Source organism: Mugil cephalus, chromosome 20 (assembly GCF_022458985.1).
Source record: "Mugil cephalus isolate CIBA_MC_2020 chromosome 20, CIBA_Mcephalus_1.1, whole genome shotgun sequence".
Classification (NCBI taxonomy): domain Eukaryota; kingdom Metazoa; phylum Chordata; class Actinopteri; order Mugiliformes; family Mugilidae; genus Mugil; species Mugil cephalus.
The window spans coordinates 3,641,867-3,658,891 of NC_061789.1; the positions used below are offsets into that span (position 1 = coordinate 3,641,867).

Here is a 17,025-nt window from a genome sequence, read left to right on the forward strand (position 1 = left end):
TTCTCACCTACCGGCCGTAACATTATGACTGGTGAAGTAAATATCACTGATTGTCTGGTTATCATGTCTCCTGTCAGTATATATAGCAATATATCTGGTAAAAAGGAGCTGACGACAGAAGCAGAAAGAAAAATGGACGGTATTTATCAAAAGTGGTCCGAGGAAGGAAAAGAAATGAAATGGAATCAGGGCCATTGATGCACATAGGTTAATTCGTGTGGTTCTGATCCAGCTACTGGAGCGCAAACTACAGAAACAGTTGATGCTGGTTCATGTTCATCTTAGAACTGGACCACGAAGACGCAGAAGAAGAAGAAGGTGGTTCTAGTCTGATGGATCATGTAGTTGTTCTTACCAAGGATAAACCATTAGAAGAAGACAGAGGCAGTGGGATTCATGTGGATTCATGTGGATTCATGTGGACCTGAACATTGCTGAAGACCATGTTCACACCTTCAGGAATGGTTTGAGGAACAGCAACTACATGGGAGCTAGCTGTACCGTTAGCTTCTCTTCTGCGTGCGGCTGGGATTTTAATTGGAGACTCAACAGGCTCTTGGCCAATTATGGCGAACCTTAAAACTGAAGCCTTGTGATTGGCTCAGCAGCAATTGGGGCGGAGCCGACTGTGTACAGGAGGCTTAGATTGACAGGTCTCAGCAACTGTTGCGCTCTGTATGAACTCCTGCATCACTGACTGAAAGATCACGTCTTCAGCCTTTATTTAATTTATCCCTTTACTAAAATATGTTGGATTCATGTTAGTTTACAGAAATTTAAATTTGTGGGGGAAAATGTAAAAAGATGACAAAATAAGTGTCTTCATTCCTGAAATACACATAAGTTAGCAGCCACCAGTCAGCCATAACATTATGACTATTCTGGCCATTCAAGGGTCAGAGCTTTAACGTCAAACTACTGGGTCACAAAGTTATGATTTGCTTTAAAAGAAAAACAAGGAAAAGAAATTGCTTTAAATGAGAAGATGAAGTAGGAACAGTAAGTGCAGCGTAAACATATGAAAGTCAATAAAGACAGTCAACCCAGCCTGAAAGACAACATCAGGAAGCGGACCGGTGGCTTCGTGGTGGGGGAAGTGAACCCAGACACTCTTGAATATTTCTGTTTCACAGCACGACTCAGAAATACTCATGTGATATTTTTTTTCTTTTATTAAATAATTGTGTAAAATATGGCACAAGAGCTAAGAGACTTCGTTGTTTCGTCTTTACATAAAAAATTAAACAACAATAACAAGAAAACTCACTCTATACACTTTACATTACTATGGCATCATGACATGTCACTGTATCATTTTTAAAGCAGTGCAGAGAAGTAAAACTGCTGATTCTAATGTTTTAACCTTAAAAAAACATGGTAGAAAAGGAGAGAATCGCAGCAGACTGAGTACGAAGATGACTAAAAAGAGTTTTTTTGAGGAGAAACTGTTGTGTTACACCCACGTAAACACTCTTAATCTCACCATATGCTCTTGCACAATGACAAAAAAGGCTAAATCTTTATGTCACATTTTCTGGAAACTCACCATGATCATAAACCAAGATTCACATTACGAGGACTTGTAGTCATTACAAAAACAGATTTATGTCCCCACCCTAATAGCAAGTCCAGTGGCGGGCCGTGCATTTTCCACCTAGGACTTCAGTGACCTCCAGCCTTATTCAAAACACCTCTTAATACCGAATATGCAATAAAACAGGACGTTGCATCGTAGATGTTTTATCTCATAAAGTGAGATGAATGTCATTACTAAAGCAAGATGCTCACATAGAACAATTCAAAAAGTCTCCACTCACTCCTCTGCACAAGTGCCACATACATCAAATCCATCAGAAGCATCAATGTCGACTCAAGAAAATGGCAAAAAATATACATAAAACATGTAAAAGCAATTAATTTTACTCACCAGAACTTAACAATTTTCTCAGGTTCTCCTCATAGTGCTCATAGTTGCTGACCAGAAAGTGGCGGACACCGGCTAGCTAGCTAGCTAGCTGATGCCACGGAGAAGGCCTAAGAGTATCAACTTGATACGATATTGGTTAAAGGAACAGCGTCATAACGATGGGTTTCAAACAAGCAGCAACGTCCAGAGGCCTGTATCACGAAGCAAGCTCAACTTATCCGGCTTTACTCAAAGTTATCCAGCTTAACCTATCCAGAACAGAGACGATCTGGATAAGCTGTATCACGACGCCGGTTATCAACAGTGGTGGGCGGATCGATCGTACTACCGATAACAGGTCGATATCGATTTTGGATCGATACTCGCCGGTCCTGTGCCAGCGCAGAGCAGGTACAATTTAATATGTACACTAGTTTGCGTGCACTTTTTATTTAAGAATTTTCTGCACAAAAAAACAAACAAATAAAAAAAAACATAATAAACCATTTTCTATTTAATTTTAAACTTTGTCCTAATTCTGTCCTGGGTTTTAACTTGTATTACAATTCGCCTCATTCCCCCAGATGTAACCCCTCTGGAGTAAAAAGAACGTGGGAGCAGATAAAAACCAAGCACAAAAACATAATTTTATCTGGGGAGTTGGATTTGTTAATTCCATAATGTTACATGGGCTACAATAAATCTGGAATCTGATGCCACAGTTACATCATATCAATACATCAAGTTGTTAACGTTAATGAAATTATCCTGATTCGGAGCTGTGTTGACAGCTTATAAACAGACAAATGGCTAAAATATACTATTCTTTGTGTGACTATCTTCTGGAAGACGCGTTCACGCCGTAACGCAATCGTGTCTGTAATGAAAAGGCACGTGATTCTTTCCCGAACAGCTGATTGGCCGGTGGGCGGAGCCTTTTATCGGATTCAGATAAATCCTGAAAGTTATCCTGACCCGAAGCAGGTTTGCCGTTCAGAGTAAGTTACCATGGTAACGTACCTCGATAAGAATGAATCCAGCTTCATGATACCGGAAACAAAGGGTTAACCCTGAAGCTACCTCGATAAACCCGTAATCCTGCTTCGTGATACAGGCCTCTGGCAGAAGTACAAAAAAAAAACTGCAGTTCATCGAGTGGCCACTTGAGGCTCCAAAAGGGAGCAAATCCCCATGGCCCCCGTGTCAAAAAAATCAGGCTTCATTTTCGAGGTTCAGAATCCAGTGGTTGACGTCGCGACGGGTTTGTCCGTAGTATAAACAGTCAGTGGTTTCAAACTTCAGTCCCCTGCGGATTTAGGCCACATTTACACAAATGAAAGATTATAAGTCTTGCACGTTTAGGCCGAACTACACATTTGGGAATCCAGTTCCAAGGGTGAAAAAGAAGAATATGGAGCCTGTCCGGTTTCTTTTTTCCATTTGTGTGGATTGTCCCACCCCTCGACCCTATAGTCCCGACGTCTCATAACAAAAAAAACAACAACTACAACAACAACAGTGGTGGACCACGGACTGGTGACGGTGCTGCATCATCAGATATTGATTCTTGTTGGGTGGCAAGGTCCAACATGTGCTGTTGTTTCACCACTACGATGAGATAAAAAGGATTAAAGACTGTAGTCTGGACTGTACATCTGTATACGGCGCACGGTTGATGCGCATGCTCCGCCTCTTTTTTTTTTTTGCAGAAACAGCGCCACGCATAGGCCTGGGATATGTACTACAGCCTTTCTACAAGTAGATGCGGTTTTGCAAAGGATCCAAGTTTTATGGAGAAATACTAAAAACGACACCAAGGAAAACAGGAAAAACAAAAAAGAGATTGTTTTGGTGCATGTGGACGAGGCCTTGGCTGCAAAGGCCCAGGCAGATTTCTTTGACTCCTGCAACATGTGACGTCTAAAGTTATGTAAAGTTACACGGGCAGAAGCAGCTGAGAGACAGACAAACCATAAAAATGAAAATGAATAGTCTATTGGGAATGATTTCCCAGTAATAAAGACTAATGAAGAAATATTAAAATGTAAGTCAGTGATTCTGATAAAGTTCAGATCTGCCACTGAGTGAGACGCACACATGGAGCCTCACACAGTTTTAGTGGTAACCAGTGCTGTGCCACCCAGCTCTGTGGCAGGAAGTGGGAAGCTGCATGTTTGCAGATCTCCGCCTCCCTCTGGTCCTCCGCGAGTAGTGAATCCCTCCTCCCTCTTTGAGCCTGTTTGGGCCCCCATGTGCAGTTGGCACGGCGACGGGGCCCCTTCTTCATCCTGTAGCGGCTCCGCCCGACCGTTCCTCTCTGGGTGGATCTTGACCGGAGGCTCCGTAGTGGGAAGAAGCTCCACTCCAGATGCTGAACAGGAAACATCAGAGATTAGTGATGGAATCAAAACGCTCTTCAGCTAAAACTCTGTTCCCTAGTCACAAATATTTAACTTTAAACCAACCAAACCATTGATTTAAACAGAAAACTCATCACTTTTAAAGGAGAACAAACAAAAACAAAACAACACCAACGTTATGAGGGAAACTTCCCCCTGATTAAGACAAAAAGAGATGAAATGAAATGAGACGAAACAAGATCAGATTAAACAAAAACGAGATGAGATGAGACAAAAATAAGATAAGACAAGAGACGAGAAGAGACTAGATGAGACAAAATGAGACGTGATGAGGCAATTTAAGATTAGACAAAACGAGATGAGACAACGTAAGACAAGTAAAATGAGACAAGACAAGATAAGATGAGAAGAGACGAGATGGGATGAGACAAAATAAGACGAGACAAGTTGAGATAAGACATGATGGCATGAGACAAAATAAGATAAGAAGAGAGACGAGACGAGACGAGACTAGATGAGACAAAATAAGACGTGACGAGATGAGACAATTTAAGATGAGATGAGTAAAGAGACAAGACGAGAGACGAGACGAGGTGAGATGAGGTGAGTTAAGATTAGACAAAACAAGATGAGATGAGTAAAATGAGACAAGACGAGATGAGAAATTAAGTTGAGATGAGTTAAAATCTGATGGGAAGTTAAGATGAGGTGAGATGAGACGAGACAAGTTAAGATTAGACAAAACGAGATGAGATGAGATGAGATGAGATGAGATGAGATGAGATGAGATGAGTTAAATTCCCGAAAATAACGCAGAAAGTTATATTTTTCCACAAAAGCCTGAGTCGGTGGCATCCAAAGGCTGAGATCTCGTGCGACGCCGTAAACCCGGCGCCTAAATGTTCACTAAAATACGACAGAGAAGTCGGTTTATGTGTTTTCAAGGTCGTGCGGAGACACAGTGCGTCCTGCCCAACCAACGGATGTGTGCTGAAACCAGAATAGCTGCTCAGAGAGCGAGCTCTGACTCTTGGGACGCCTGAGAAGGAGAGAACAGAAACTGTGGAGTTTCTACTGTGATAAACGTCTCACTTCATCACCTCCACGCCTGCAAGCGCACTTCCCCCACATGACTCTCATACCCCCCTCCTCCCTCCCCCAACCCCCTCCCCCCATCCACCCCTCCCATCCAGAGCAGAACAGTACAATAATATCTATATAAGAAAAATATAACGTGAGTCTTGTTAATGTCACTTACCAGGCGTGCAGCTGCGTCTTTTCTGCTGTCTGAATATGACGAACCAGATGGCCAGAGCCAACACGGAGCCCACTATGGCCAGGACCACGGAGATCCACAGAGCCGGGCCCAGCACCATCAGTGGACTGGCCTCCAGTATGGGAGCCGGCGTGGAGCTCAGCCGTGGGTCCACAGTGGTGACGATGGGAGCCTCTGAGAGGATCAGTCAGATTAAACAGAAGAGGAGGGGGGGGGGGGGACACTTCCTGATCAGCTACAGCGTTAAAGTTAACTTAGAGGACAAGGGTTTAAGACGGAAAAACTGCAGGAACATTCAAATCTGAGATGGTCATTTAAAATTTAAAGAGTCTGAGAAGCGGTTCGGTCTAACTGAGAGGGAACCTCAAAGAGCCGCCTCGGCTTTGGCTTCGTTTAACATCTCATTTCATCTCATCTCATTTTATACAAATGTATCTAATCTTATCTTATCACACTGTATCTCCCCTCATCTCACTTTTTTATCATCTCATCTGATTTTTTTAACATTTGATCTCATCTCACTTTATATAAATGTATCTAATCTCCCCTCATTTGATCACATGTCATCAAATCTCATCTCATGTTACATAAATGTATCTCGTCTCATCTTATCACATCATAATGTATCTCGTCTAATCTCACTTTCTACCATTTAATTCCTTTTAGCAAACAGCTGATTAAATATGTTTTTTTTTTGTGATAAAGCACAAATACAGATGGATCAGAACCTAAAAAAAAAAAAAGAAAAATCGAGTGAAGCTCACCTCTTGGTTTGGGTTGAGGTTTAGGCTCAGATCCGATGTTTTTCGCTACACACAGCCGTACGAGGGAGTCCCACGCTTTGTCATCAGGACATTTTTCCATCTCTGGAGCTGCAGCAGAAACCTTTGTCGAATATTTACTCTGTGCTTTTACAGATACAGTTGCAGCAGAGATATTTCTGCACCAGTGAGAGACGCGACCGAAGAAGGCGTCGTTATTGTCCCGGGGAGCTGCAGCATAGATCCAAGCACAGAAACAGGAAACTTCCTCTGATGTCGGCTGCAGCGTTGCTCCTCCTAACTCCTAACAGTCTGACCTTCGCTGAGAGGAGGGCCAACGAGAAAAAAAGTGCGACACATGAGGGTTTTATGAAATGAATGTGAAAGGGCGAACAGACGTTTCAGTTCCTCCACGACGTAGGAAAGAGTGAGTCACTACATGTTTCCCTTGGGGGCAGAAAGACAGGAGATAGAGTGTTTCTGGCTGATAACAGGAGATGAGATGAGAATATATAAGATGAGAAGGAAGAGGTATGAAAAAGAGGAGAAAGGATGAGGTCAGATGAGACTGCCATGGTCCTTGGCTTCCTGTGCATCCGGCGCCTTGTCATTAGACTCAGGAAGGGCAGGAAACTGGAGGGAGCTGCGACCAATCACCAACCAGCTCACTTTAAATGGGAAACGAAGCATTCGATCAAGTTGCCTGCGTTTTGTAGACGGAGTTCCGATCTTATCAACAATATATGACACTATTGAGAAATGTTGGCATATGGGGAGAAAATATAGCGGGCGTCCTGTTTGTTTCTTTGTTTGTTCGTTTGTTTTTTAGTATGGGCGTTGCCATCTTGAAATACTGTGGCATCGTGGGGTTCCCATGAAAGAGGTCGATGGTGAAGGATGGATAGCAGAAAATAGATTAGATTGCACTCGTTTTATGTTGCATGTTGACGCGTGGCTCCAGCTAGCTTAGCTTATTTGCTACAAACGGGGCGCTGCAGTGTTTCTGCCCGGACATTTTCTCAGTGAAAGCTTCGCCACCTCCAACATGTCCGTGGAAACTCCAGGACAGACGGTGAATTAAATGCTCCAGCTCCTTCTTCCACTCTTAGTGGCACCGCTGCTCGGTTTCCACCTCATGTTGGTTCAAAAGCACAACCAGTACGATTTACACCGGGCTCAAGATCTCTTTCCATTTCATCCTCGTCCATTTCCAACAGGATCCAACCAGCGCTGACGTATACGATTAACTCACTTCAAACCTGGCAGACAAGCAGGCAGAAAAGACCAAAAATAAACTCCTTAAATCTTTGATTTTTAGCAACTTTTTAATATTTCACTTTAACACAAGTGATATATTTTGGATATAGTTCGCGGTACAAGCACCAATACATTTACGTTTCATTTCCCCTTTAAAAAACTGGTTGTGGCTTCTCTCCACTGCCAGATAATTCGGTCTGTGCCAGCACACGAGTTTCACCTCACGTGCTTTTGTGGTTTTTCCTGTAACACTTGTAGAACTCATCTCCTGTGTTTTCTTGTTTTTCATCGCCTTAGCCGGTCACCTCCCTCCCTGCGCAGTCGTTGTGTGTTTTGCCTCACTTCCCCCGGAGTTTCCAACGCCTTTCATTTGATGTCGTGCTACAGTCTCTGCATTTTGGGTCCAGCCCATTACAAAGACGAGATAAGACATTACAATAAACCGCGAAGTGTAAAATGATTCACGCAGAGCACAGATGAGTGTAAAACTTTAATAATGACAAATTTGATGTGCATCATTCCAAAAAAAAAAGCGGCAGGTGCATAACAAAATATGAACCTGAGATTAGGGATGTCCGATATTGACTTTTTGCCGATATTGTCCAAATTCTTGATTTCCGATTCTGATATCAACCGATATGGTATACTGATATATGCAGGCGTTTATTTATTTATTTTTGCCCAGACAAATTTTAGATAGAAAGCAACGTGTTAGCCACACTAGCTACACTCTGTTGTTGTTTTGGCTCCGAGTGCAGTTTGATAAGGTCATCAATCGCGTGCCGGTAAATGACCCCACAAGCAGCAGCAGCATATCGATAACCGATATTATCGGTTAGCCGATAATATCGGACATCCCTACCTGAGATATTTTCATTTTACAGGACAAGACACATAAATCACCAGAGAGAATCAACCCTGAGGAAGCCTCTGCACAGACTGTTTCACTCAAATCAAATCAAATCAGACATTAAAAATGATAGTGTTTGCATTAAAAAACATTTTAAATTTTTTTTAAAAGATTTTATTTTGATGTGTTTAAGGCACAAATAGGAGCACATGCCTGTAACCCTGAGTAACAGACTAAAAATGCGGTTTGCTTTATTTGTCCAATGCAAATGTAGAAATCTAAAAAAGAAGGCACTGAGTGATGTAGCATAAAGAAAATGTTATCAGTTGAATCTGAACCGATACGTCTGCATGCAAGTGGGACATCCCCCAACCAATCACAGCTACAAAACACGAAGCATGAACATGATTAAGAAACTCTCTCTGTCTCAAATGTTTGTCCTCTGAACAGCGAGCTTCTCAGGCGGCAGCCTTTTTTATTTAATAAACCAGCTTCTCTCTTCCTCTTCTGTCCATCACCGCGTGAAGCCCCGCCCCCGAACGATCTGATTGGCAAATCTTTACACCGGCAGAATCAGTTCCCAGCGGAGAGACACCAGAACAACCTTCCTTTAAAAGCTATAAAAGCACAGTATTTCTTTCTGGGACGGAAAAAAAAAAAATCATCTTCTAAAAGGAGCGTCAGATTGTTGTTTTGCAAACAAACGCCTCATGGGTTGAAGAGGCGCGGCTCCATCTGGACGAAGGTGAAGTTGTAGTACGGCGGAAGGCCCTGGTGAGACATGCTGCCGAACTTAGTCCAGGAGAACGGGGGGAGTCCGCCCTGCGTCGTCGGCCCGTTCACGGCCTCCGCACGGAAGTCCCCGGCCATGTGGAAATCTGTCACCTGGAGGCAGAACCACACAAACCAGCCACAACATTATGACCACTGACAGGAGAAGTGATGACATTTAAACCATCTTTTGAGAAGATTCATGTGGATGTTACTTAGACATGTAGCACCGACCTAGACCCAAACCAGACACCCCCACCTCCCCCTACCCCATAGCAACGACACTCCTTGATGGATGCAGCCACAAAAACGCTTCAGGAACAACTCGAAAAACATGAAGAATGTCACAAGGTGTTGACCTGGCCTCTAAATTCACTAGATCCCAAACTGATCAAGTATCTGTGGGGTTAAAGGAGCCTTGGGAGGGGGGAGATCTCTGTGTCATAATGATGATAATGTGGAATCCTGCCTTTCTGTCACCCACAGCTGCTCTGTAAACTCTAGACAACAAAGTGCACAATTTAAAGTGACTTATATCTGCCCAAAACATACGTTAGAAGCCACGGTGGGACACCTTTTCTGGTCTTTTCTGGCCCAAACTACACATATTCTTCATAAAACACATGACTGTGTTATTTCACCAGATCCATACACTGCTATACTAGTGGACAGGTCCCAAGAGCTTTTAACCCTTTGTAAAAATGAGGACGTCCCTTCTTTTTAAAGCTTGACTGGCAGACGTGACGTAGCTTATTGCATCTGGAGAGGATTTGACACAGTATTTCTTTAACCTCTGCAGCCTTTGACAAAATATGGCAACTGTTCCTGTTATATCTTTGACTTGAGGAGCTGCATGTGTAACTACTAGACAAGGTATTCAGGTCTTACTCAGCTAGGCTGGACACTTATTTTGAGGCTCGTATTGAACATTAACTCGGATTTTCTATGAGTTTATTCTTTCTGTTTCTTTGCTTTGTGCTACATCCAGTAGTCAGACACCACAGGACCCCCTCAGAAGGCCCACGTTCATTCTCAAATGAGTCACAGCTGTTTGCAGACCTGCACAATGTTAGGAAGGTGGTCATAATGTTATTTCTGCAAGGTCCTTGTAGAAAATGGAGACTACCTTAGTGTCGTAGCAGCCTCCTGGTGAGGGCTTCTCTGCTCTCAGGTCGTTACGGCAGCAGATGGTCTTGCAGGGGTCGCCCTTAGAGTACGGGTCCTTCTTGTAGTCTGGAAATGAGCAAACAAACACGTCCTGAGGTCATGTTGGTGGAACAAACGCTGAAGAAAGTCTAACCTGTGGTCCCAGCGGATATGGAGATGGGAGTAACGCACCGTTGAGCCTCATGATGTGCTTCAAGGAGTCCAGGTCCTGGACTCCGGCTTGGTCCCGGCGGAAGATCTTGGCTCTGGGACAGAGATCGTAGGAGAAGTCGTCTCCGTACTCATGCCACATGTCTACGTAGCCGCTCAGCATGTAGATCTTTTGGTGAAAGGGAATGTTGTAGGACGGCCAGTAGCCTGTGGTGAAGAGGAGATAAAGATGCATCAGTCTGGGTCTCTACAGGACATTCCTGATTTCCTGCTCCTTTAATATAATTGAATCCTTGATATCACACACTTTTGCTTGTTTGTTTGCTATGTTTCAAATAAAATGTGTGCTAGAGTCAAGATAAAGGCTCCAGACAAAACACAAATAGCTACGTGAGAGTTTCAGAGCCAACCATGAGTTTAACAAAAATGCACTCGACCTTTTGAGACTATAACAACCATGTGAGTGCTTCTGCAAAATGCTGTGCAGGCAGTTAGATGTAGTGGTGAAACTTATACTTTGGACTCAGTAACAAATAAATACTTTCTTTTTTTAAGTCACAAACACAGTGTAGTTCTCAGTGTTAAGGCGACTATACCTAAGGATAAACCACACAAGCTTGGGAGAGGTGGCATCATTCGTGCAAGCTGCAATAGTGACTAATAGAAATAAATGAATAAACAAATAGAGGTAGTCCCTGCACAGCATTTTGTGGAAACGGTCACATGCTTGTTATAGTCTCAAAAGGTCGAGTTTTATTCTCTACGTTGTATATTATATCATTCTGGTCTCATTCTCATTTTTTTTTTCTCGTGGGTGGCTGTAAAGAGCTACGTCACTTCAATCTGTGGTCAATGATTAAGTGATTATTGACCTATTTTTTTTATTTTTTTATCTTGTTTTACAGCTGTGAAGCATCACTCCCTCCTATTGGACAAACTGATGCTAGTTTCCTGGGATATCTTGGAAATGTTGCACTTATTCCTAAGATATTTTTTCTTATTCTCAACTTCCTATGGGACTGGTTCAAGGAGTGGTTGTCAATAGCAACTGTCAGTCATCATGACGTCACATCCTGTTTAAATAGCATCAAATGACTGAAACTAAACTTCTCATAAAAAAAATGAACATGCATCAACATGATTTTAACTACCTGAAATGACAGAAACCATCCTCGACAAACATAATTATTTGTGTATTTTAGTGGTTTGTTCCCGCCCACTAACGTGGAGGAGGCGGGGCTCTACTGTCATGGTGTCCATTTTTTATACAGTCTTTAATTTTGACATTGTAATCTGTCACATGCCTCTGTTTTTATATTAAATCTTAGATGTTTACGTTTTTAGACCTTGAAACTGGAGATTAGTTACCTCTACGTAGTGCTTGAGTCTGGTCTGAATACTCCACCAACCCGGGGATCTGCTCCACCACAGTCAGAGCGCCGTCATCGATGCTGACTCCCAGCTTCACTTTGCTCCTGTCCAGAACCATGTACTGGTTGTTGTAGGTCCCTGCAAGAAAGTTGGTAGGCGACGTGTCGAAAAGGTTAAACTAATGACTTTTTTTTTTGCACTGAAAAGCTCGGATTAGATCTCCACGACGAGGACAATTTCTCAATAAATGTCGGAAGTTGACACATTATTTATGAAGTTTCCGAAGATACGAACAAATCTTAGAACGCATGTAATGCAGAAGCTAACCAGAGTTGTACATGGAGAAGGTTTTGGCCCACTCTTCTCCGGTATGAGCCAAACTGTTAGCCAGCCTGACCCTCTGCCACGCCAGCAGACTCTTTGGGGTGATCAGGTCAAAAAGGGATGAGTTAAAAACGTTGTTGGTGGTCTGGGTCATCATCAGACCGCTGCCCAGGAGGTAGAAGTCATCCAGCGACACCAGGAAACCTGAGGACGGCAGCAGATTAGAAGAAATAAACTGAGATACAGACGTGGAGACCTTTGGACGGAGCTGCAGAAAATCAGGTGATAAGCATAAAAAAAAACAAAAAAAAAACAGCTGGTCTTGTGCTCATTGTGTAAACCTTTTGTTTACGTGAAATAACTGCGATTGCACAGCTACAATATCGCTCATTGTTATCTGGAGGGATTCTTTTTTTGCATACCAGGGTAGCTGCTGAAGGACAGTTTCCCGGTGGCTGCGTGAGACTCAGCAATGTGAAAGTCCCAGTGTTTGTAGATCCTCATGGTGGCGGCGTACGTGTACCAGCTGGAATGGGCAAACAAGAGGTTCTCGAAGCCTGGCAGCATCTGAGGAGGAGGACGGGGAGCGGAGGTCAGGAACCAGCGATCTGGTTAAGGGTCGGAGGTTTTCAAAGAACCACCAAATATCAAGCTTAAATGAAACAGGCGGCATCAGATTCATGGAGATTCGTGGAGCGTCGTGTCGCTTCTGTAATATGTTGGAATAAGCTGGTTCTGACTGTGACAGTTCTCAGCAGTGGAAAAAAGACTCCAAGCAGATTTTTTTTGACTGCTTAAATGATACAGAAATGATCCTGTATAGAGGAACAGCTGCTATTGGAGGTTTTGAAAACTAGACTGAAGTCTGCAGTGGTGGGAAAAAAGTTTTTGGACACCCCATGCATTTGTGAAACATTGCATTAAGAATCACTCTAAAGGTCTTCAAGTGCAAGTTCTTTTAGTCCAGTCACAGATAAAATACTAAACAAATCCTAAAACAGCCATTAAAAACTTAAAATTGGTTAGTTCCATAAAAATATATAAGACATTTTGAGTATTGGGTAATTTTGGTTCTAGTGATTGAACTAATGAAGGCTGCGCTATTTATTAAAAGACACATTTCTCAGTTGCTGTGCTTCTGTGCGTGTCTATATAAAGCCAGTACATCTGAAAGTTCTTCAGAGATGAAAAAATGGCTAAAACGAGGAAGCTAACGCAGGAAACACGTCTGAAGATGCAGACTCTTTGTCTCTAGTTCGCCAGGAAGTGCAGATGCAGTCGTTGAGCAGATGGATCCACTTTCTCTGTAGAAAACAGATTTTTCTACAAACATTTCATGATAATATTTGAAATCGCATAAAATTTTAAGGGTGTCTGAAAACAGGGCCTTCGCTGGAACAGTGTCCCTCTTTATATTAGAACCTCTCAGTCCTTAGAGACTTTTAAATCACCTCTTCTCCCTGGCATTTCACAAATGAGCACACATATTTACACTAACCACAAGAGTGTGTGAGAGTTCTTAGTTCATGCAGAAAATGAAACAAAAACACTTCTTCCTCTCTGCAAAGAGTAAAGCCTGTAATGGGAAAGAAAGGGAACACACACCTTTATATACTCTGATAAAATACGATTGGAAGTTAAAAAAAAAAAGTCTAACTAGGACGTGCTTTGAACCCTGACCTTTATGAGTGCAGAGCAGTGCCCCATCCCTGGACGTTTGAAGTCTCTGGGAGGAGGGTTGGAGCTGGGGACCAGGGCTGGGATCAGATCCAGCAGGTCTCCCACCGCGTTCAGGAACTGGATGTCAAACAGTGACATCGGCTGTGGGAAAGACACCAGATAAACAGCTGGTCAGGGAATAGAAATGATCCAAACGTATTTTATACAAAAGAACTGACAAACTGTGAAGTAAACTGAGGCTTAAAGAGAATAAAACAAAGGTCTATGATGACGAAATTGTTTTGCATTGGAGCTTCCTCTTTTTAAATAAGTACTTGTGGTGGACCAGTCAGATAAGGTTTTGTCAGTGGTTGTGTTTTTGTGGGATTAAGTTGACATAAAGCGTTTTTTTTTTATTATTATTACCGGTTTGCCTTGTTTCTTAGCCCAAGCTGCCACTCCTGCTTGCAGTCCGTCCATCTGGGCCACGATGAAACCTGTATGTTTCCAGAACGGATCGGAGCTCTTGTTCAGTTTCACCTGCTCTCTCACCCACGAGTCCTGCTTCCTACAAGTACAGGAGTGACAAATGCTTAACCAAAATCTAACCAGACAGATGCTAATAATAATGAATGAACCTGAGGAGGAGTCGTGCATGTGAGGGAATATAATCCTCTTTGGTTGGTTAACATGCAGTGTCTACTTTTCTGCTTAAAAAATACTGAAAACATCAACTGGCTTCCAAAGAAATCCTGAAAGCAGACAAAGATCAATCAAACAAATAAAACAGAAATGTTATAACTATGTGTTTTTCCAAGAAAATCAGTCGAGGTGCAGAAGCAAGTTTCTCTTCCAACATATTTAGTTGCTGTTATTGCTGCACAAGCAAGTGACACCAGAAAGTGAAAAGAAGGTTTCACTTACTCTTACACTTCACAGATACGTGATATTGGCTCATTTACCTGAATAAGTAAATGCATAAGTGGAATACCTCTGTTTGATTCGGTTCTCTTTGTCTACTTTCAGTAATCTTTCTGCAGAAATGTAGACAATTCTCAGAAGCATGAATAACTATAAGTGTAAAATGAATTGGAGTGGTCCCAGTGTGGATCCCTGGGGCACACCCTCGAATACAAGCAAACTAGAGGCGATATAGTAACAAAAGTAACAAAAACAATCTGCTTGGGCCATTTAAAACATATTCAAACATTGCACCAGTAAGAAAACCACCTGCAAAATGTGTTTTTTCTCAACATCAGGAGTGCATTTTGTTGAGATGTTGTTTGGTCAACAACAACCGGCTGAGCTGAAATTCTCTGAAAAGAGGACATGAAAGATGAAGTGGCTTAAAGTTTTTAAAAGGAAAAGAGAAGAGACTCACTTCATGAAACTCTGAACGGGATCGAGGATCTTTGGGTCTTTGATCAGCTGTGGATACATGTTGGTGTAGTGGTCCATCATCTGCCTCAGTATAGAGGGGAGATTAAGTGTGAATCAGACAAATGAGTTTGGATTTTGAAGAAACAAACCATTGTTTTTCTTTCAGCTGCAGAATGCATCAAAGATTTCTCTTTACTCCACATAAAGAAATGCAGGAACATTAATAACACTTACTGGGCAGTGAGGAAACCTTCAAGGTAGCCGGCCAGGAAGAAAGTAACCTCATCGCTCACTGAGGTCTTTCCGTACCCGGCACGGATCTCTAGGACACCCCATCCTGTACTGGACAGGGAATCATTCAGGTATCCATATGCATCCCCCTCTACCTCCAGTGTCCCCTCCTTCAGCAAAGGAATCTTGTGTTGGGCGTCCCAGTACACAGTGGCGGCAGTAAACTCTGAGAACAAATCACGGATGTGGAGAACAAAGTAAATTATCGTTGTGAAAGATAATGAAGATAATAACTTTTCTAGATAGAAATATAAGGAAGATAAAAGTGTATATTTGGGCATCTTGTTTGGCGTTTGAACAGTTTAGCTAACAGAGATAAGTATTACCTACATGAAAGTTTGAGTAAGAAATGTTTTTGAAAGACTGTTGATATTCTTTGTGTAAATGAAGTAAGAGTGGTCCCAGTACTGATCCCTGAGGCATCCCATTGGATTTAATGAGTAAACCGGAGGTGATACCTTGTGCATAAACATGCTGAGAACTCAAAAGACAGTCAACACTTGATTTCAAAACAAAAACATAACTGCAGCTTAAGTTTTTGTCCTCAATAAGCCAATCTATCGATCATACATTTATTAAACAGAAAAAAACAAGGGAGTTATTATTTGTGCATCACTACTATGTCTCCTCCTATTATTTATGTCACAATAATCCATGTGTGTTTATGAATTCAAATGAAAATGAAAGTCAAATGTTTGAATGACAGTTCGCAAAATATCTGGATCATCATCTGCATACTCCATTTTAAATCACAACAGTGACAGTAAGTAAAAGAATGTATATTATTACAAACCAACATGCAAACATGCATTACACTAGGCGCTTTAAGTTATATCTTAAATCTATGTTTCAAACTTAGATCCTTAAATTAGATCCTTACACAAGCACTCGTGATTTTTCATTAACTCGATCTACTTACTGTTAGCGGAGGAGGCGAAGGTCCCAGCGACACAGATTAACAGGAAAACACAAAGCCTCTGGGCTAACAACATGACTGCAGGAATGCAGGATAATCCTAGTGAAGGACTACAACACACCGATCGGACAAAAGCAGTGCGGGCGAGGAGGAAATCAGGGGTTATGCGACGGGAGGGAAAGTCCGAGGAAGACTCACAGAGTCACGGGAGCGGAGCGTTTCCTGATTGGCTGAGAGGAAAAGGGAACAACAATCCGGGCGTGTGTGAATATGAGTCCAACTGGTAATGAACCTGTAAAATGTGGTCACAAGCTAACATCCTGCAGTTTTAAACATCTGAAACTCTGAAAGTAGAAAAAAAAAGAAAAAACAGTTCACCCCAGATGGGACTCGAACCCACAATCCCTGGCTTAGGAGGCCAGTGCCTTATCCATTAGGCCACTGGGGCTCCGCGGCGTCACCCAGTCACCACACGGTCTTTTATGTGACAAATAATATGCGCTGTTCAAGACTGCACGGCTTTTTTCTAAATCACTTTTTATTTTACATTCTTACGGACACAGCGTAATAATACAAGTTGATAATA

The 17,025-nt window shown here is 42.3% G+C and overlaps 2 protein-coding genes and 1 non-coding gene across 3 annotated transcripts; all 3 read right to left on the reverse strand.

The window, feature by feature from the left end:
* Positions 1-1,154: 1,154 nt before the first annotated feature.
* LOC124997357 (tumor necrosis factor receptor superfamily member 13C-like) lies at positions 1,155-6,847 on the reverse strand. The gene is made up of 3 exons (XM_047571012.1): positions 6,307-6,847; positions 5,525-5,716; positions 1,155-4,277 (listed from the first exon to the last, which is right to left on the reverse strand). The coding sequence occupies exons 1-3, from the start codon at positions 6,404-6,406 to the stop codon at positions 4,012-4,014; spliced, it is 558 nt and encodes a 185-aa protein (XP_047426968.1). The 5' UTR covers positions 6,407-6,847; the 3' UTR covers positions 1,155-4,011.
* Positions 6,848-8,234: 1,387 nt separating this feature from the next.
* On the reverse strand, positions 8,235-16,634 carry plbd1a (phospholipase B domain containing 1a). The gene is made up of 11 exons (XM_047571690.1): positions 16,443-16,634; positions 15,467-15,689; positions 15,234-15,317; positions 14,279-14,420; positions 13,874-14,014; positions 12,616-12,760; positions 12,197-12,397; positions 11,867-12,007; positions 10,520-10,705; positions 10,308-10,414; positions 8,235-9,295 (listed from the first exon to the last, which is right to left on the reverse strand). The coding sequence occupies exons 1-11, from the start codon at positions 16,513-16,515 to the stop codon at positions 9,119-9,121; spliced, it is 1,620 nt and encodes a 539-aa protein (XP_047427646.1). The 5' UTR covers positions 16,516-16,634; the 3' UTR covers positions 8,235-9,118.
* A 180-nt stretch (positions 16,635-16,814) lies between these two features.
* Positions 16,815-16,887, reverse strand: trnar-ccu. Its single transcript has one exon. It is a non-coding gene; the product is annotated as a tRNA-Arg (tRNA).
* Positions 16,888-17,025: the final 138 nt, after the last annotated feature.